The 20888-nt window shown below is 44.4% G+C and overlaps 1 protein-coding gene across 4 annotated transcripts in view; it reads right to left on the bottom strand.

Annotated features, from left to right (window-relative positions):
• ESYT2 (extended synaptotagmin 2) overlaps positions 1–20398 on the bottom strand; it is a 310854-nt gene extending 290456 nt beyond the window's left edge. For 3 of the 4 annotated variants that reach the window (XM_029588514.1, XM_029588510.1, XM_029588509.1), the window contains exon 1: positions 19757–20398. In XM_029588514.1, the coding sequence (XP_029444374.1) occupies positions 19757–20059 (303 nt within the window). In that variant the 5' untranslated portion in view covers positions 20060–20398. The remainder of the gene's footprint in view (positions 1–19756) is intronic. The other variant, XM_029588511.1, reaches the window with a different exon arrangement.
• Between the last annotated feature and the right edge of the window lie 490 nt (positions 20399–20888).

Genomic DNA, 20888 nt, shown 5'->3' on the forward strand with positions numbered 1-20888 from the left:
AAAGAAGTTGGCCGTAGAGGCAAAAAACTCACAGTAAAAACTTTTTAAAATATATCTGAAGCAGAAAGCCTGTGAGGGAGTCAGTTGGACCGTTATATGATCGAGGGGTTAAAGGGGCACTTAGAGAAGATAAAGCCATCGCGGAAAGATTAAATGAAGAGGATGTTGGGGATTTACCTGTACTGGAGAAGGTTTTCATGGGTAATGATTCAGATAGACTGAACCAAATCACGGTGAACCTAGAACAGGGGTCCCCAACCACCGGTCCGCGGACCGGGACCGGGCCGTTGGGGATTTTTGCCGGTCCGCGGCGCCAAGCACCGGCAGGTGTGTCGCGTGCTCCCGGGCTCTCCCGCTGCTCCTCCTTTCCTGCTGCCGTTGCTGCTGGGTTGTCAGCACGTTCAAGCCCATCGAGAACGACAGCGGTGTTTGAGGAAGCTGTGGCACCCGTGGCTGGCCTTTTCTTCTTCCCGCGCCTGCCCCCCCCCCCCCGTGACCCGGAACAGGAAATGGTGCGCGGGAAGGAGAAAGAGCCGTGCCGTGTGGAAAAATAGCGGCGGCAGCAGCATTGGCCCCCGTGTAATCGAAGCAGTCAGCAGCATGAGCCTCCCGCGGCCGATGGGATTCTTCTTTCTTGGCCTGCGGGGGCTGCTGCAGCTCCCATTTGTACTCCCGGGGGGGGGAGAGGAAGTGAGTGAGAGAAAGAGAGAGAAGCAGCCAGCCAGCCAGCCTGTGTGTGATTGACTGGTCAGAGAGCTGATGTGTGTGTGTATATGTGAGAGACAATGAAAGTGATTGCTCAGGGAGATGACTGATGTGTATGTGAGAGTGTGAGACATTAGTCAGGGAGGTGACTGATGTGTGTGTGTGAGAGAGAGAAAAAGCATGGAAGTGAGAAGTCTGGGTATGTGGGAAAGCATGGGCGTAAGAAGCCTGGTGTTGGGGGGAAGGGGGTGAAAGAAAGCATGGGAGTGAGAAACCTGGGTGAGTGTGCATGCATGAGAGAGAGAGACTGGTTGGTAAGGTGACTGGTGTGTGTGAATGTGAGAGAAAGTGATTATGGGAATGAGAAGCCTGTGCATGTGAAGAGAGTGAGCATGGGAGTGAGAAACCTGGGTGTGTGTGAGACACAGCATGGGAGTGAGAAGCCTGTATATCTGAAAGAGAACATGGGAGTGAGAGACTGGTGAGTGTGTGTGTGTGTGTGTGTGTGTTTGAGAGAGACAGAGAAAGTGATTATGAGAGTGAGAAGCCCATATATGTAAGTAGAACATGTGAGTGGGAAGCCTGTGTGTGTGTATGGCATGAGAGAAACTGTTCAGGAAGGTGACTGGTGTGCGTGTGCCAAAGACTGGGAGATGATTGGTGTGTGAGACACAGAAACTGGTCATGGGGGCATGACTGGTATGGTGTGTGTGTGTGAGAGACATGGGCACTAAGGAAGAGGACCATAACTTAGCTTCTACTGCTGCTTCTGGTGTGTGCCACGGCTTGCAGGGAAGGGGAGTAGGAGAGCTGCTGGAGGAGGTAAGTAAAGGTGGCTTTTTAAGTTTATTTTTCTTGACTGCCATTTTAATTGTGTGATGTCTGCTTTTTTGAAATATTTTATTGGTGTTTTGAGCATGTTTAATAGTTTTTATGAGTTTTTAATTGTTGGATGTTATTCTGTTCATAGCTGTTTTGAAACATTTATTCTGCTTATTAGTATAGTTTTACAATTATTTCTGAGTGGGGATCTATAGCTGCTTGCTAGTTCTGTTTTCCTAATAAGAGGTGTATTGGTTTTTAAGACCTGATTTAATATTTGTAGTGTTGCTCCTGTTTGAGTGCATTCCATAATACAGGTGTAACTGTGTGTGGATTAGTTTATGTGCTTTACTACAGATCCTGGGAGTATGTTAGGTTGGTTCTGTGTGTGTTACTGAGGTGAGATATTTTACTAGCATGTAAGTTTTATCAGTCTTATTTGTTGTGTTTTCTCAAGAGGACATGCATTGGTGGTAAATTGTTGTCTTTTCATAAGTAGGGCTATTGAGCCTGGAAGTAGAAGGTGCTGTTACTGAGATGACACCAGAACCAGAATATCTTTTTTGTAGGGTGAGTTGTATGGGGAATGTCATAATTCTGCTTTACATCCATTATTGTGGGTCAGGGGGGTTCCCGTGGATGCAAACTGTACTTTTACATCTAGTCCCGTGACGATCATGGGTCAGTGTGCCATGCATGTGAGAACCTATGGTGAGTTGAGTCACATTCACGTTATAAATGTCATAATTAAATAAGTGTGCACTAAAATCTAACCCCCTCCATAACCCCGCCCCCATATGACCAAAGCCCCGCCCCTGCCCCACCCCACCCTGCCAGGCCATGGAAAAATGGTCTTGCTTGAAGCCGGTCCCTGGTGCAAAAAAGGTTGGGGACCACTGACCTAGAAGATGTGGTAGGCCTGATTGACAAACTGAAGAGTAGTAAATCACCTGGACCAGATGCTATACACCCCAGAGTTCTGAAGGAACTCAAAAATTAAACAGTAAAAATTTGTAACCTATCATTAAAATCATCCATTGTACCTGAAGACTGGAGGATAGCTAATGTAACCCCGATATTTAAAAAAGGCTCCGGGGCAATCCGGGAAACTACAGACTGGTTAGCCTGACTTCAGTGCCAGGAAAAATAGTGGAAAGTGTTCTAAACATCAAAATCACAGAACATATAGAAAGACATGGTTTAATGGAACAAAGTCAGCATGGCTTTACCCAGGGCAAGTATTGCCTCACAAATCTGCTTCACTTTTTTGAAGGAGTTAATAAACATGTGGATAAAGGTGAACCGGTAGATGTAGTGTACTTGGATTTTAAGAAGGCATTTGACAAAGTTCCTCATGAGAGGTTTCAAGGAAAAGGAAAAAGTCATGGGATAGGTGGCGATATCTTTTCGTGGATTACAAACTGGCTAAAAGACAGGAAACAGAGAGTAGGATTAAATGGACAATTTTCTCAGAGGTAGGGAGTGGGCAGAGGAGTGCCTCAGGGATCTGTATTGGGACCCTTACTTTTCAATATATTTATAAATGATCTGGAAAGAAATACGACGAGTGAGGTAATCAAATTTGCAGATGATACAAAATTGTTCAGAGTAGTTAAATCACAAGCAGATTGTGAAAAATTGCAGGAAGACCTTGAGAGACTGGAAAATTGGGCATTGAAATGGCAGATGAAATTTAATGTGGTAAGTGCAAGGTTACACAATGTTAGGTTCCATATTAGGTGCTACCACCCAAGAAAGAGATCTAGGCGTCATAGTGGATAACACATTGAAATCGTCGGTTCAGAGTGCTGCGGCAGTCAAAAAAGCAAACAGAATGTTGGGAATTATTAGAAAGGGAGTGGTGAATAAAACGGAAAATGTCATAATGCCTCTGTATCACTCCATGGTGAGACTGCACCTTGAATACTGTGTACAATTCTAGTCGCCGCATCTCAAAAAAGATATACGGTAACTGCGATGGAGAAGGTACAGAGAAGGGCTACCAAAATGATAAGGGGAATGGAACAGCTCCCCTATGAGGACAGACTAAAGAGGTTAGGACTTTTCAGCTTGGAGAAGAGACGGCTGAGGAGGAATATGATAGAGGTGTTTAAAGTCATGAGAGGTGTAGAACGGGTAGATGTGAATCGGTTATTTACTCTTTCAGATAATAGAAAGACAAGGGGGCACTCCATGAAGTTAGCATGTGGCACATTTAAAACTAATAGGAGAAAGTTCTTCTTCACTCAACGCACAATTAAGCTCTGGAATTTGTTGCCAGAGGATGTGGTTAGTGCAGTTAGTATAGCTGTGTTTAAAAAAGGTTTGGATAAGTTCTTGGAGGAGAAATCCATTACCTGCTATTAATTAAGTTGACTTAGAAAATAGCAAGTGCTATTACTTGCAACAGTAACATGACAGAGTTAGTTTTCTAGTACTTGCCAGGCTCTTATGGCCTGGATTGGCCACTGTTGGAAACAGGATGCTGGGCTTGATGGACCCTTGGTCTAACTCATTATGGCATGTTATGTTCTAATTGTTTAGGAATTAAATACAAAGTGCCATAGCCCTAGCTGTAGCATACTTCAGTTATGCAGGACACCAGAAGCAGGAGGAAGAGGCTGGGCACATAGAAATAAAATCCAGTTATGTTTCACCCATCACCTCAAACAAAATAGCACTATCCCTACACCAAGGGTACTTGCTACCTTATCTTCAGGAAAAGAGCCAAGGCTTGATTATTCAATCAGGCCTTCCCCTAATCCCACCCAAAAGGGTGACCATTTGCAACAATGTTAAGTGAAAAAACAACAAACAAACAAAAAAACCCTTTGTCCTTTGACTACTACAACTTGATCTTGATACTGTAGCATCTCCCCCATGGAATTAGGATTCCTATCCTGACTCTCCCATTCATTCCTCCTCCTTCTACCCTAATTCATCAAATTCTCTCTCCTGCACTTTTCATCTTCTTTAATTCCCTCCTTGTGTTATCTACTGGATTGTTAATTTTGCACTACAGTATTAAGAATTTAACTTTACAATTTTGATTGTAAACTGCTTTGATACTGTGGAAAAGGAGGAATATCAAATGTCTATAAATATATTTTATAACCTGGATCTGCATGGTTATTTCCATGTAAAAACAATGTGCATAAATAAGATAAACATGAAACCTTTATATTTTTAGTACACTTTAGTGAATATCATGACATGCACATATAGCCAGTGGAAACATAATTACAGATAAAATACATGTACATTTCATTAAGCTACACAGTTCTTCAAATACACAAGAACATAAAACATGTAGCTCCTGAGTCAGACTAAAGGTTCATCCAGCCCAGCACCCTGTCTGAGAAAGAGGAAGAGAGAGCAGGAGAGTACAGCCAGAGAGAGGGATGGAGCTAAGTTTCCATATGTGGTAGAAGAGAATGAATTGGCCAATACAGAGAGAAAGGGGTGGGACTGGAGAATATAGGAAGAGAGAGAGATGGACCTCAATTTCCATACAGAGAGTGGGGCGGTGAGTGGGGCAGAACTGGAGTGTACAGGGATGGAGAGGCGTGTGGGGCAATATTCCTCTTTATCATAGTTAGAAGATCTGCATTAAGTGCTCCTCCAAGCTTATGTTTTAGACTTCTGGCATCTGCATACAGATAATTTAGAGTATGTTTTTTTAAATTTTATTCACAGCCTGTTTATTAACAGTTCATACACATAATTTGGAATCCTTCATATGATTACTCATTATTTAGTTCCATCTGGGCTACTTCAGCCTTCACCACAATTTCTAACTTCCCAGTTATGTCAGTATCCTGAGAAAATAACTTTCTCTGAACCATAGGTTCCTGAGCAACTGTTGGCTTCCCCCCATGATTAGTTTAAAAGGTTATTTCCTTTTAAAATTTTAGCATCAGTTGTGTTCCATACTGCTTAAATTGGAGCCCAACCCCTCAAAATAGGCTCATCTTTCCCCAAAATATTCCCCAGTCCCTTACAAATCTCTTTTCTTTTCCCTGCAGTCTCATCTCATCTTTCTCTATGGAATTCTGAGATGCACATGGCACAGAGAGCATTTCTGATAGCGTAACCCTGGATGTTCTGGATTTCAATTTCCTACCTAAAAACCTAAATTTTGCTTCCAGAACTTCCCTCTTGCACCTTCCTATATTGTTGGTTCCCACATGTACCACAACAGCCAACTCCTCCCCAGAACTCTCTAAAATCCTATCTAGATGAGGTCCACTACTTTCATAACAGGCTGACAAGTTACCAAGCAATCCTCATACCACCAGCCACCCAGCTAACTACATTCCTAATGATAAAATCGCCAACTCAACAGCAATTCTAACCCTTCCCTCCTGGGTATTCTCCCCTGGAGACATATCCTTTGTGCAAGAGGATAATGCATCAATTGGAGGACAGGTTCCTAGCTACAGGTTCACTTCCTGACGCACCAAGGTGATGGTTTACTTCTAGGTGGCCTTGCTCCTCCAAAGCAACATAGGGGCAGCTAGACTGGAGGTGGGACCACTCTACTATTTCCCCAGAGGTCTCCCTCAGCTACTCCAGGTCTGCCACTCTAGACTCCAGAGATCCAACTCATTCTCTGAGAGACAGGAACCTTTGCATGAGGTGCACACATACTACCTCTCACTAACAGGTAGATAATCACACATACAGTGTAAAAGAGTAGATAGCAGTCCAGCAGTTGGATGGTGGCTCTGACGGCGCCTCAAAAATTTTTAGTATGCCAAGGACTTCCGCCTGGGGGTCTGGCACCTTCCCGGTCTCGACTTAAGTTTGTTTCCCACCTTCTCTACAAATTTTGAGTAAGAGAAGTCTTCTGGAGGGGTGACCGGCTCAGGCTGCTCTTCTGGGGGATCTGAAGGGTAGCCGGTTGAAGAGCCTGGAGAGGTGGATGGAGACCAGTGAGGCAAGACATCCCTGGGTGGGGAGCCCAGCAAAGGTGGACTGACGAACATGGTCCCCGGTCTTGTATCCGGGTGAAAGAGGATCCTCGAGGGGAGAAGGGGCGCGTGCTCTGCCGGAGTGCTCGTCCGCCCCTTGCTGTTCAAGAGGAATTGAGTCAAAATCCTGGAAACCTGTGACATTGCCTGGGAGGCCAAGGTGTCATGGTTGGAGATGGGTGATGGTTCCTTGGGGGCACCTCTTGGTGGTATCACCGCGAGGAGGATATCTGAATCTGGACTTCTATGATGAGACCCCGTCTGATCTTTTATGGGGGGCCCTTTGTCCCGTTTGGCCAAGGGTTCCAGCAGGTCCAGAAGTGGAGCAAGGTCCAGGCATTCCTTGGCACACTGGTCTCTGCTGCTGGAGGGTTGTGGACGTATGGGTGGGCAGGGATGCGCATAGGTAATGTACAGTGCTTCGGGTCAAACACCGTTTTGCATCGGTGCGTTGACCAGAGAGGCCTTTGTATGTTCGGTAGAGGTGTGCTTTGATACACTTGCGCCGGTGAATGGTATGTTGGGTGAGTGCATCAGTATGCCTGTGTTGGCTGGCACTGGCATTTGTGGAGACAACGGCGGCACATCCCCTGATGGTCTGTGCATCGGGGCGATGTGGGTGCACTTTGGAGGGAAGCCTGGGTTGACCAAGGGTCCCACAGAGGAGGCCCTTTTATGTTTTGAGGCCTGTTGGTCCCGACTAGGCCCGGGCGATGACTGGGCAGACCCGATGTTGGGGGCAGAAGAGCCCGAACAGTCTCCTTAAGTTTAGCAAATAAAACAATGAAAGTCATAATGCCTCAGTATCACTCCATGTTTAGACCAATACTGGGTGCAATTCTGGTCACTGCATCTCAAAAAAGATATAGTTGCACTGGTGAAAGTACAGAAAAGGGCGACCAAAATGATAAAGGGCATGGAACAGCTTCCCTATGAGGAAAGGCTAAAAAGAGGTTAGGGCTGTTCAGTTTGGAGACGAGACGACTGAGGGGGAATATGAAGGAGGTCTACAAAATCATGAAAGGACTTGAACAGGTTAATGTAAATCAGTTATTTACTCTCTCAGATAATGGAAGGACTAGGGGGGGCACTCCATTAAGTTAGCAAGTATCTCATTTAAACAAATCAAAAAAAGTTCTTTTTCACTCAGTGCATAGTTAGGCTCTGGAATTCATTGCCAGAGGATGTGGTTATAGTAGTTAGTGTAACTGGGTTTAAAAAAGGTCTGGATAAGTTGCTAGAGGAAAACTCCATAAACAGCTATTAATTAATAAGCAATAGTAGCTTGAGATCTATTTAATGTTTGGGTACTTGTGATTTGGATTGGTCACTGTTGGAAACAGGATGCTGAGCTTGATGGACCCTTGGTCTGACCCAGGATGGCAGTTCTTATGTTCACTTAACTTCCCCCACAGATTGTCTCTCTTGACATATATGAACCTTTTACAGTCTAACTAAAAAGTTCACAACTAGCTACTATATTTCCTAATCAGGCAAATAGGATTCTTCCATTTCCAACACATCCTCCTCTTCCCAGAACATCTGCTTTGGAGGCACTGAGATTCACAGTGAAAGGCAAACCTTCACACCAGAGCCTTTAAAGAGTATCTTTAAGAGTTTTCCATTCTACTAATATCATTTACTAAGTACAAAATAACAATTCAACTCAAATTTTAAAAAGTTTGTTACTAGTTTCCAGTTGCTCTGGTGACACCTGGAGAGGACAGCACTAATATATATATATATATATATATATATATATATATATATACACACACACACACACACACATACATATACATGCAATCAGACTGCCAGCCTCTGTAAGTAGTCACCATGGCATTAAAGAACGAATTCATCTAAGTTTTAAGGGATAGGCATCTCCTGATGATTCTCCTCCTTTATCTGGAACAGAGTTTAGCAGCAGTGCTACTGCTAACTAGATTTCTTGAAAGTATCAGCCTATCCTTTTCTTAGATCTTCTGCCTCTTCTTCAGGTCTAAGTCCTTAGGCCCAGTTTTCTCTTTCCTATTACTACTCATATTTCCATATTGCCCTTAATATAAAAAGGTGTGCGCCTTTTGTTAGTCTACACCCACAAATTACAAATATGTTTCCACCCTTTAGTGGCTGTGAAAGTTATGAATACTTTCCAGTACAGATGTACATGGCCGCACCCTGCTTTACTTACATTCAGAACCATGGTAGTAACTAGCTAGCAAAGGGCCTCCAAAACACTGTAAGTACTAATATTTCCACAGGAGTGGAATAAAAATCATAACATACTACTATGATGTCTTAATCATTCTCTTTATTCCCACTGCCGCTTGAATTAGTTATAATTTGTACTGGCACAGCTATCATTAGAGAGAGAACCGGTTTAGCTATTCAAAAACATGTTTTAGATATAAAATGCATTTAGTGTGTATATTTTTGGAGTCATACCAATTATTGCTGAAAGGCATCCAACAATGTCTTGGTTACATTTATATAAATTCAATGGCATATACAGTAAAAGCTCCATTATTTGGCATGGATGGGAAATGGGTGGTGCTGATTAATCAAATATGCTGGTTGTCTGCAAGCCCTCACCATCCTGCCTCTTATACATAGATACACACACACAAACACAGTAAAAGCCCCAATTGGGGCATATATACAAACACACAGCAGAAGCATGTATATATATTTGATTAATTGGTACCACTTATTCTCCATGCGTGCCAAATAATGGGGCTTTAACTGTACATGGCACGCTGTGTGTGAAAGTGGGAGAGAGCGCTTCGCAGACAGTGTGACCAACACAACCAACAAATGCAAGCCTTAGAAATCCTTATATATATATATATATATATATATATATATATATATATATATATATATATATATATATATATATATCAGGATATATTTTCATCCACTCAAAATATTGAGTGGATGAAAATTATACAACAGATTGTACAAGACACAGTCTATCATAATATATGCTTTCTTTCATTTCCAGGCTTTTTTATTCCACACATACAGAAAAAACTGATCAGAGTGATTTTTAACATAAAAAATACAATACAATATAAAAACATCACAATACAATACAGAAAGACATAAAGACCCAGCAGAGCAACCAGACATATTCTTGGGTAGAACCATGCCTTTACTTTCTTTCTAAAAAGTCTAATGGTGTTGAGTTCCAAAGCATAGACCTATTTCGAAACATCACTTGTCAGTGAAGACAATTTATTGACTCCTTCACTTATTGCCAATTGTTCCATTCATTGTCACATGTCAGTGAAAGGACCAATCCCCTTTCAGAAGGCTGTCCTGAAAGGAGATTTATTTATTATTATATCCCGACATTCAATCTCAATTGAGATATCAGATCGGTTTACATTCAGGTACTGTAGGTATTTCTCTATCCCCAGAGGGCTTACAATCTAAGTTTTTGTACCTGAGGCAATGGAGGGTAAAGTGACTTGCCCAAGATCACAAGGAGCAACAGCAGGACTCGAACCCTGGTCTCCTGGTTCATAGTCCACTGCTCTAACCACTAGGCTATTCCTCCTCCCCTGAGGAATAGCCTAGTGGTTAGATATACCTTTCATTGACAAGTGTCAGTGAAAAGGACCAATCCAAACTAGCCCTGCCAGGGGAGAGTTTCTGACAGGCATTCCTGGTCTGGAAAGAGAATTCGAGGATCTGGCAAGGGCTGTTTTTACCTAATGGATCTCAGAATCTGCCATTTCAGGTACAGGACCCCCGGGTCCGACCCGGATCACTTGGCCCATTGAGCCAGTCCTGGGGGGGGGGGGGGGGGGGGGGACACGACACGACTTTGGTCAGGCCAGCCACGTGAAGTTTAACACCTGCCTCTGAACAGGTGTTAAATTACCGCATTAGGCAGTCTCTCGTTTAGCGCGCCTCCTTGCATCGCAGGGTAATAGCCAATAGCCTCATCCGGAATTTTCATGTGATGAGCGCTATTAGCTATGCGCTTGTTTGGACGTGTGTTTTGGATGTGCTAATCCCATTATTCCATCAGGAGTTATTCTAGCGCACCCAAAACGAGTGTCCAAACATAAGTCGAGCTGTGCATTAGGCTGAGCGCACTGTATTGCATCGGCCTCAGGGATTCTGAGCATGGAGGTGGAAGATAAAGCTTTCTAGCCTGTGAAATCTATTTGCAGGACAACTGAGGAAAACATTAAGGAAATGAGAGAGACCTACCAAAGTCCTAAACAAGTACCAGAAGCTCCCAGGAGTTGAAAGATAGCCAAGAAACATCTTTTTGCCAAAGCTGTCACCACTGTTTCTACTTCTACTGTTGTCCAGAAGTGAGGAACTGGTTCAACATGAAAAGTGTCTGCAGGCCAAATCCCACAGGAAACAGGTAGCAGAACACAAAAGAAGAAGTGGTAAGACAGAGAAGCATCTGGGAGAAAGAACATTACGCTGATGCAGTGATAAAATGCTTAATTGGATGTCAAGATGGCAAACTCAGAAGATTAAACTGGTCAACAAGATGACAACTGAATGCAGATCACTACAGCCACTAGACCAGTGGTGGCCAACTCCAGCCCTCAAGAGCCACAAACAGGCCAGGTTTTCAGGATACCCACAATGAATATGCATGAGATAGATATGTATAGAATGGAGGTAGTGCAAGCAAATTTATCTCATGCATGTTCACTGTGGAAATCCTAAACTTTTGGCCTGTTTTTGGCTCTCGAGGACTGGAGTTGGCCAACCCTACACTAGACCCTACACTCTCTGATTTCCCCTGAGCTGAAGAACTGGTATGCAACCCTCGAAGTGTAGAAGAAGGAACCAAAACTTGCAAAACCCAAAGCTGCAGAGTCAATAACCTGGGCAATAAAATTCCAGTTCTGCAGGCCTAATGGTGGAGGCAGACTTGGATATTGTTGCCATTACAGAAACATGGTTCAGTGAGTCTCCAGAATAAGATACTGCCATTCCAGGCTATAACCTGTTCAGAAAGGATAGAGATGACAGAAATGGTGGAGAAGTAGCACTTTGTGTCAAAAATAATATCCAAGCAACTGGAATGAAGGGGGAAAGGAAGAAGCATTGTGGTCTGTCTTATAAAGAGATGCTGACACTTTCATTTACACTGGTGTAGTCTTCAGGCCTCCAAAACAGATAGAACTGGATAGGAGAGCTGACTGAAGATTATCCAAAAGGTTGCTCGTTGGAGATTTTAATATACTGGATATAGATTGGAGCATCACTGCTACAGAATCTGCAAGGAGTAGAGAAAATGTGGATGCCCTTCAAGAGGCTATACTCAGACAAATGCTGATGGACCCCAGGAGGGGAGGAGCGCTACTGGAGCCGGTACTCACAAATGGAGACAGTATCTCAAATGTCCGGGTATGTACGCATCTGGGCACTAGTGATCAGACAGTATGGTTTGATATAACAGCCAAGAGGGAGGGAAGACACACAAAGATCAAGGTCCTGGGTTCCAAAAAACACACACTTTGGTAAAATGGCAGTGTACTTCGAGGAGGAGATGGGTGAAGTGGAACAACAGTGGACCAAACTAAAAGGAACTATAACTAAAGTGACAAACCTTTATGCCAAAAAAAGTAAATAAACATAAGAGAAAAAGGAGACCAATATGGCTCTCCAAGGCTGTGGCTGAGAAAATAAAGCGAAAAAAAAATAAATCAGCATTCAATAAGTACAAAAAAATGACAGGAGTCGAGTGGAACCTTCTAGATTAACCAATTTATTGAAGCATGAGCTTTCGAGGACAGTGTCATCATCAGTGTCCTCGAAAGCTCATGCTTCAATAAATCGGTTAGTCTATAAAGGTACCACCTGACTCCTGTCATTTTTTGCTACACCAGGCTAACACAGCTATCCCTCTGAAGATTTTTCAAAAAGTACAAAGGATCTCAAAAAGAAGAACAAAGAAGAATACTTGGTGAAACTGAAGAAAACAAGGAAAGAAAATCAGGACTGCAAAAGCTTGAATGGAAGAAAAGATCACCAAAGAGGTAAAACATGGTGACAAAAAGTTTTTCAGATACATCAGAGAAAGGAAGAAGACTAGAGATGGCATTGTAAGATTGAAAGGAGTCAACGAGCAAGATGTGGAGAAAGATGAAGGAATAGAAGAAATATTAAACAAATACTTCAGTTTGGTTTTCATAAAGGAAGACATTGGAGAAGGGCCATTTCTGCCTAACAAGAAAACGTTTAAGAATAGGGTAGATATGTCCTCATTTACAGAAGAATGTGTTTGGGTGAAACTAGGAAAACAGAGTGGATATGGCCATCCCAGGATACTTAGGGAGCTCTGTGAAGTGCTGGCAGGTCCACTGAAGGACCTGTTCGATATATCCTTGGAGGTGGGAGTTGTGCCGCAAGACTGGAGAAGGGCAGCTGTGGCACTGCTGTAAAAAATCCATAGTAGGAAGGAGGCTGGAAACTACAGGCCAGTTCCCTCGGTGGTGAGAAAATTAATGGAGAGACTGCTAAAGGAAAGGATAACGAACTATCTGCAAGTCAATGGGTTACAAGATCAGAGACAAAATGTTCGGATTTTCTCCAAAATGCAAAAATTACAATCAGTTTTCAGAAACCACGAGACCTAAATATCCACAAAATTATGCAAGAACCGACCTGGACTACCAACTCCTGCACAGCTGGACAGTTTTTCTATGTGAGCAACCATGGTGGATAGCCAGGAAACACTTCAGTCTCTTGGGCTGCTGTTCCTGCTGCCTCTCATAGCTTATCGCTGGCAAAGCTGTTGAGATGGGCAGGAGATGGAAGCATTGGCGGCATTTGAGAGACGTGCTCCCTGTGGCAGCTTGTGCTTGTCATTTGGCAGTGGCCACCATCAGGAATGGCAACAGCAGTCTGCAGAATGCATTCCTGCGGGGGGGGAGGATAGGAAAAGAGGGGGACCTGGAAAAAGGGGTAGAGATGGGGGTGAGACTCCCCTCTGCTTGTCGGTTGCTCATGTTATATTCATGCTTTAGTTCCAAGCTTCATGTTGTGAATGGGACGAGCTCAGCAACTGTAATTTGAAGGAGGAGATGTTGATTGATTCTTACATTCAGTCTCATCAGAATTATGTTTTTTGGGGGTTTTTTAAAATCAGTTTATGTTACAATAAGGTATATTAGAAAGTCTGGCAATCACAAATGAGTCGATGGGGAGTCTTCCTCAAATTAATGAACGTTTTCCCAATGGTAAGGATGGCAATGATCGTTGAGTGTGTGCGCGCAAAGACTCGATGCCAAAGAGAGAAGATAATATTATCTGGCGTCTACAGCTAAGTTGGCATTCCTAAGCACGAGCCCAAAAGAGAAGACTATGACACCAACCACTCTGTCATCATTAGTCTCTTGTTTGATATTCATTTCCCAAACAAAAGCTGGTAAGGAGAAAAAAAAAAATTAACTACTTATTTACTATGAACAAGCAGATGGCGGCGAAGAGCAAAAATCTCAATAGTGGGAAAGAAGAACGACAGAGCCTACGAGTACAAATGATGGAAGACTAATTCGCTGGGAACAAGTCCAAATGTTTAATAAGGAAGGAAATAAATCAGTTCCCTAAGTCAGTCCCACATGCTGCTCTTTTGTACTGCTTGCAGTAAGCCAAACACACAATATAAATTTCTTAATGCAATCTACTAGGATTTTTGCCTCGTGTTAATAGCATTAAGCTCTAGCAATTACTACTCGCATGCAATGTAGGCCTTTAGGAGCTTTAAAATTCTGAAATTAATAAATTATATATAGATATAGACAGATATATGAGCCAGATCAGAAAGGAAAGGGAACTGGATCAGGATTGCTACCCAAAATCTATGGAATTTTTTAGGGGAAACCTTTAGCCATTTGTGGCTGTGTATCGGTGCTTGCTTTGTACAACTCTTGACCCTTGTATTACATTTCACAGCATTAGTACAACAGCAAATACACTGTAGACAATCAACATATTCATAGTAACAATAATGTAAATATCAGCTAGGAACTTATAGGGATCTTCATGTTAGGGTTTTATTTATTTATTTCCTGGGAATTTATCAGGGTCTATTTTCACAAGAATAAAAATCAGAGGGAAAAAATTGACATTTTCTGGGTGAATATCAGAGCTTAGTTTGGTGGACATAAAAGTGAGGTCAGGGAAGTGGAGATGGGGATAGAACAAGGAAGAGTGGGGATAGTGAGAGAGGTGGGATGCTGAAGAGAAACAGGAGGGGTCCAGGGGCCAGGAAGAGAGATCTGTCCCCAAGAAAAGCAATGAAGGCTCTGTGGCCCCTACATAATTGACAACACTATGTTGGGCCTACCGAGCCTTTGTTGTTTTTTCTTGTGGCAGGTAGGAGTATGGATACTGATAGCAGTGGTAGCAGGAGGGAGAAGAAAGAGCAAGAGGAGGGAGTGGGAGCAGGGGAAAGGAGGAGGAGAAAAATGCAGCCACCCCAACAAAATTGATGACCAGACCTTCTTCTCAGCCCCCTCCTTTTTCTTCCTGCCCCTAGCTCCTCCTCCAGCATCCCCTGTTCTTCACCTTCAGTCACTCCTCTCTCCCCCTAACCCCACACCCACTTGCTCTCATCCCCTGCCCCACCCTCTCCCCAACCTTGCTCTCTCCTCTCTTCCTCCAATACCCTCATTCCTTAACTCTACCCCATCTCCTTCACTCCTCCCCACACAATCCCCGCACTCTTACCTCCACAATCCTCTCACTCCCTCCCTCCACAATCCTCTCACTCCCTCCCTCCACAATCCTCTCACTCCCTCCCTCCACAATCCTCTCACTCCCTCCCTCCACAATCCTCTCACTCCCTCCCTCCACAATCCTCTCACTCCCTTTCTCCCCTCCTCTAGTGCTGCCACAATGCCACTCACCCATCTCTGAAAGAATTGTGGCCTTGCAAGGCCTCAGGTCTTTTCCTGCGCCATGGCTGTCAGTGCCTGATGATGTCATTCAGGTACCAGCAGCTGCGGAGCAGGAAGAGGGAACGAGGTGCTGCAAGGCCAGTATCCTATGTGAATGACCAGGATTGGGGATCGGGGCAGAGGTAGCAGCAACAGCAGTCACCAGGGGAGAAGGGATAGCACCAGGCCAAAGGCTTCACACATCTTTTTGCCTTGCCTGTTGCCATGGCCACTGTGCCCCCCTTCCCCCCCCCACTTCCAATGCCTATGAAATTAGAGTGAAATATCGGTATAAACTGATTTTAAACTTTGTAAAAATCTGGGAATTTACAGGTGGAAATCAGTTTAAATGAAGGTCCTTAGGTACCTGATAGCAAGAAAACTCAGTAGCCCTCAACCCATCCTGGAAAAGCCCCATGGTTTTCAGGATACCCACAATGAATATGCATGAAATAGATCTGCATACATTAGAGGCAGCGGATGCAACATTCTCCCCTGCATATTTGTTCTGGACATCCTGAAAACTAGACTGGCTAGGCACTCTTCTAGGACATACTAGAGGAAAGTGACCCAACATACATAGACTAGTAACAGCTCCACGTATGAGCTATCTAGTGCTCCTCTCAATACTCCCTACTGTAGTAACATCCATGGGCTGAACATGGAGGGAACACAAAGCATTACAGGAAATAAGAATCATCATCAAAACTTTCAGTGTGTTCATTTCAGAGCCAGTATTTTTAAAGAATAATGTGCCAGGAAAGGGTAAATAATGTTTCAAAACTGTATATCCAGCAAACTGATAAAAAAAAAAAAAAAGGCTACACTTTTCTAATACAATAATCAGCAGACTGTGGACTGGAATCTGGAGCAGTGCGTGACTATTCTCACAGAGTTTGGAATTGCTGTAGCCTGTGTTTCAATTAACACAGGGCTCTCGGTAATTAAAGGCCACTTTAAGAATGACCACTTCCCATTGTTATCTGGTCAATAGCCCAAACAGAAACAACTCCCACAGGTAACAGTGACAAGTTAAATACCCATGCTGTGAAAATTGAGATAAATTGCCCATAATCTGTTTTCTTTACTGGAGAGCTATGGGGACAAAATGAATTATGCAGCTTCTACACTGTGAAAATCCTAAGCACCTGCAGGGGTCTGCAGTGGCTCCTCAATGCCTCCTCTAATTTCAGAACCTCACCCACTCCTCATTTTCGGTTCCAAGCGCAACTCCCATTGCTTCCTACACCTCGTTATTTTCTCTGGCTAGGCCAGGATATCCATTAGGTTTTGCACTCCTATTGGAAAGCAAGTGTTATTCCTTGTCCCAATACATGAAAAACAAACATTGATCAAAAGGGGAAGAAATGAATGATCACCCAAGATTAACTAGCTAAATTACTACTGGGGTACAGGGGCGGATTGGCCTATCGGGGGATCGGGCATCCCCCTGTGGGCTGGTCGCGCTAGTCACGTGGTCTGCCGAGCGCAGCCGTAACAGAGCTGCGCTCGGCAGACCACGTGGTATCTCCTGGACCGGCCTAGGCAGCGAATCCCCGGGCCGGTCTTCATCGGGAATCCGCCGCCGCTGGGGTAATTAATTGGCAATGAGTTTGAGAAGCACATTAACTTTGGTCAAGACACAGGTGTTCCCATACCCTTTGCAACAAATGTGATTTACTCTGTTAAAACCAAACTTAAAACAATATCTATTCTTAATTGGAGTGGACTGGGAGGGAACTGGGGGAGGCCCGACTGCGTCGCCACGCGCATAAATGCAAAATTCGGCCCCACACGTGCGCTTGTGCATTTTAAAATCCGGCACGCATGTATGCGTGGCCAACGGATTTTATAACATGCACACACGTTTTTAAATCTACCCCATTATGTTTACCAACAGCTACAAGGCAGCTCAGGTTAACAAGTATATTCATACTTTCTAGTAGCAAAGGAAAAGAAAGAAGGCATTTAAGCTGGAGAAAAATGTGATATTCTGTTGTGACCTAAGACTGGAGAAAAGCCCAAATGTAAAATGTACTGAATACAGACAGACAGACAGACAGAATTCTCAGCTAGAGCGAGCATCTGGCTCCAGATCCTGGGGGGTTCCAGCTACTACTTGAAAAACATTCCCAGATTTCTCCATCTGAAAAGTTTTTACAGAGCTATCAGAAGCACCAGCACGGACTGATTCACCTGTACATTATTGGTAAGAAATGGCACCACAAGGGGACCCCTCCCAAATGCCACTGAGGCAGAGCTGCAGGGCATCTGGAACCAGCTGGGCTTAGTTTCTGCCTTGTGCCCCAGTGAGTCTAGTCCTGGCACTGGCCACCCATGTCTCTTGCACCCAAGGTCTAAGCTCCTAGCAGCACAGACTATGGCTCACCCCACCTGCTTGGAAGCAGTTTCAAGCATCTATTTGCTCTGAGCAGGAAAACAAGGCCAGACTCCCTCCTGAATAAAACAGGGTAGCTGATCTAGGAACTGCTGATAGTGCCAAAATAGATAACTAGTAAATTCCAGAGTAAATTCTAAAGAAAAATGTACATTTCTTTTCTACGTTCCGATTGCAACAGTGCTTTTGGTTTCAAATTCTACCAGAGTTATAACAACTGCCCCGACTTCCATTATACACCTTCACCTTTGACTGACAACTCAACATGTGGGCTATTAGCACCTGGCAGAGCCCTCTCCAAGCCTTAGTGCTTAGATATTAAGCAAACAGACTGTGTGACATTAAGGCTGCAACCCTGGCATTTTGCTTATTTGTTGCAAAGAATATGAATGATCTAAAATGCCTACTCCAGTTTATACAAGTTGTTTTTTGTTTGTTTGTTTTTTTATCCAGAAATCATGGCTATTGCTGAAAACATTTGTTTTCCAGAGATGACAGTGCTGTTCACAGTATATTTCTGTACATTATGCTATGGAGTCAGAGAAATGGGGGGCCCCCAGAAAAGCATGTAGCAGGCTTGCTCCAAAGTTTAATAGAGCTTTATCCAGAAACAGCAAAAATCACATCCATCCTGGTTACCTGTGTGTTCAAATGTACATTAATATAGGTGGAACATGTATAATTATGCTCCTGTTTTGTTTGCTTCTCCGAAGGAGGCAGGACCAAGAGAAGTTATTTTGCATCCCCTTTTTTAATTTTTCGATTATGATTGATAAGTGGATAACAATTTTAATTAGTTTTATGCACATCTACCCACAATGGTTCAGACCAAAGAAGGCAGCAAAACTAATGACCTGGATAGGGAGCATCTCCTGCAGGCAGGCAAACTTGCACTGCTTACAGCTAGGAAATAATCTGGGTAGGCCATTACTCCTTATCCACCAGTCTAGAGATCAGATAGCATTTCATCATAGAAAGGGTGGAGGATACACCCAGTGGAAATGGCAAAGGTAACATCTGAGAAAGTATAAACACAGAGGATCCCTGGTGGTTAAGAAATAAGGGGAAAGCCAGAGGTTAACTGGAGTCTATGGCATGCAGAAGAATGCAAAGTGGGCAGATTAAATGGGCATTACTGTCCTGATCTGCCCTGAAATTCTATGTTCTATCTTCTATGTTACTATTTTTTTTTTATTAAACTGACTCGATGATAAGTTTTATGGAGTACAGACTGTCTTTTATATGTTTCTGTACAGCATTGCACAAGACTAATAATGCTTGAAAAATGGTGTAGAGGGTGCCATAAGGGTAAACAAACTCTGTAGTTACTATAAGTTTAAAATATATGAGTTTGTATTGCACTCGTTAAAATGTGCCTTGCCTATCTGTGAGCTCCCATCTATGTTGTCTCTGGCTAATAACCACAAACCAAAGATGGTCTCCACCTACCTCAGAGATAATTAGTGCTTTAAGTCAGAGCTGCCAAAAGCAAGAAAGTCATTAATGCAAAGTCATCAAGCAGCATTACAAGTCACTTAGTCTTGCCCCATTCTTTCTCTGCTGTAAGCTCTCGCCCCTGGCTCTGCCTACTCCAGTTGCCCAGATTTTCTTTCTTGGCCCTACTTTTTCTTTTCCCCCTGGTACTAATTCAGCCTCCTTAATGCAAGCAGTGAGCAAAAGGCCTAGCAGCCCCTGTGGCTGACTACCCAAAAGTGCAGACTCGCTAGCCTTTGAATCATGGGTACGCTCCCTGCATCTGCTTCCCCCTCTCTCTCTCTTTCGTGAATCTGGCAGAGACAGGGTCAGGAATCCTCCAAAGGAATCCGCGCCGGGTGGCTGCATAGCTGCGGCCGTGCACAGCCCCCCTGCCAGCGACTCCAAGCGTCAATCGGAGCCCCCACCCCCCTCCGGGCCGCGCCTCGCTGAACACTCACCCAGGCCGGCAGGTCGGCGGTGCAGAGCCGCATCCGCACGGCGCTCTCCTCGCTCTCCAGGAAGAGGAAGGCCAGCGCCCGGCTCAGCCGCGAGCTCTTGTCGCCGCGCCTCCGCTTCCACCAGAAGACGAGCAGCAGGGCGAGCAGGAGCCAGCTGCAGCTCAGCCCCAGGTAGCCCAGCGCGTACACGGGCAGCACCAGCAGCAGCAGCCGGCCGAACTGGCCCAGCAGGGCGGCCACGTCCACGCTGAGCAGCGCCGGCTCCGGGGAGCCCGCCCGGGGCAGCCCGTCTTCCCCCGCCATGTACAGGATCGGGAGCGGAGCTCAGCAGCCTCGCTCTTCTGGGTGCCGGGCTGAGCCTCGTCCCCTCCTCTCCTCCCTGCTCTCGGGTGCAGGGGGGGCAGCCACCGCCACAGGAAAGTGTCAAGAGAGAAGGGCCGGGGGCGCGGCGCCCTCTGCCGGCAGCTCGGCGGCACTGCACAGGATTCCAGCGGTGGCCCCGCCCCGCACAGAAAGGCGTGTTTGGCGCCCGGAGGAGGCAGAGTTGCCAGCTCTGCTGGTTAGACCCATTCTTGGAGCTTTTCGCACCTGACATAAAGGATTGAGCTGGTTTGTTTTTGGTCCGGCAGTTTCGTCCTGGTCCTTTCGGATCAGTTCAAGGGAAGTCTATGTCTCCTGGAGCTTTCATTCGTATCGACCCAGGCTTTTTCTCCTATTTTTGTAGGCGTTTGTTTACAAAGTTTAAAAAAGAATGCTTAAGTAAATGGAGAGACGTTTCGCTTGTACGTGTCTGTGACTCTCTTTAAACAGAAAAATAGTGCACCGATTAGTCTGAAAATCGAGATACGGGGCGTTGAGGAGGTTGCTTAGCTGAACAGAAGGTGGGGAAGATTTACGATATGTAGAGAAGCTATAGTCCTATTTGGCATCACATGATTCTGTCTGCATGGAGACGTTCTGGGTGTAAATAATATGCACAAAACCTTTCACATACACTGCTACTTCGGTGGTGTGTTTCTTAAGGAACGGTAGTATATAACTAAAAGAATTAGTCCACAATACCTGCAAAACAATCTCTATATCGATGATGCACCATTATTGCATAAACAAATGCCACGCCCACACGTGTATA

The sequence above is a fragment of the Rhinatrema bivittatum genome, chromosome 2 (assembly GCF_901001135.1).
Source record: "Rhinatrema bivittatum chromosome 2, aRhiBiv1.1, whole genome shotgun sequence".
NCBI lineage: Eukaryota > Metazoa > Chordata > Amphibia > Gymnophiona > Rhinatrematidae > Rhinatrema > Rhinatrema bivittatum.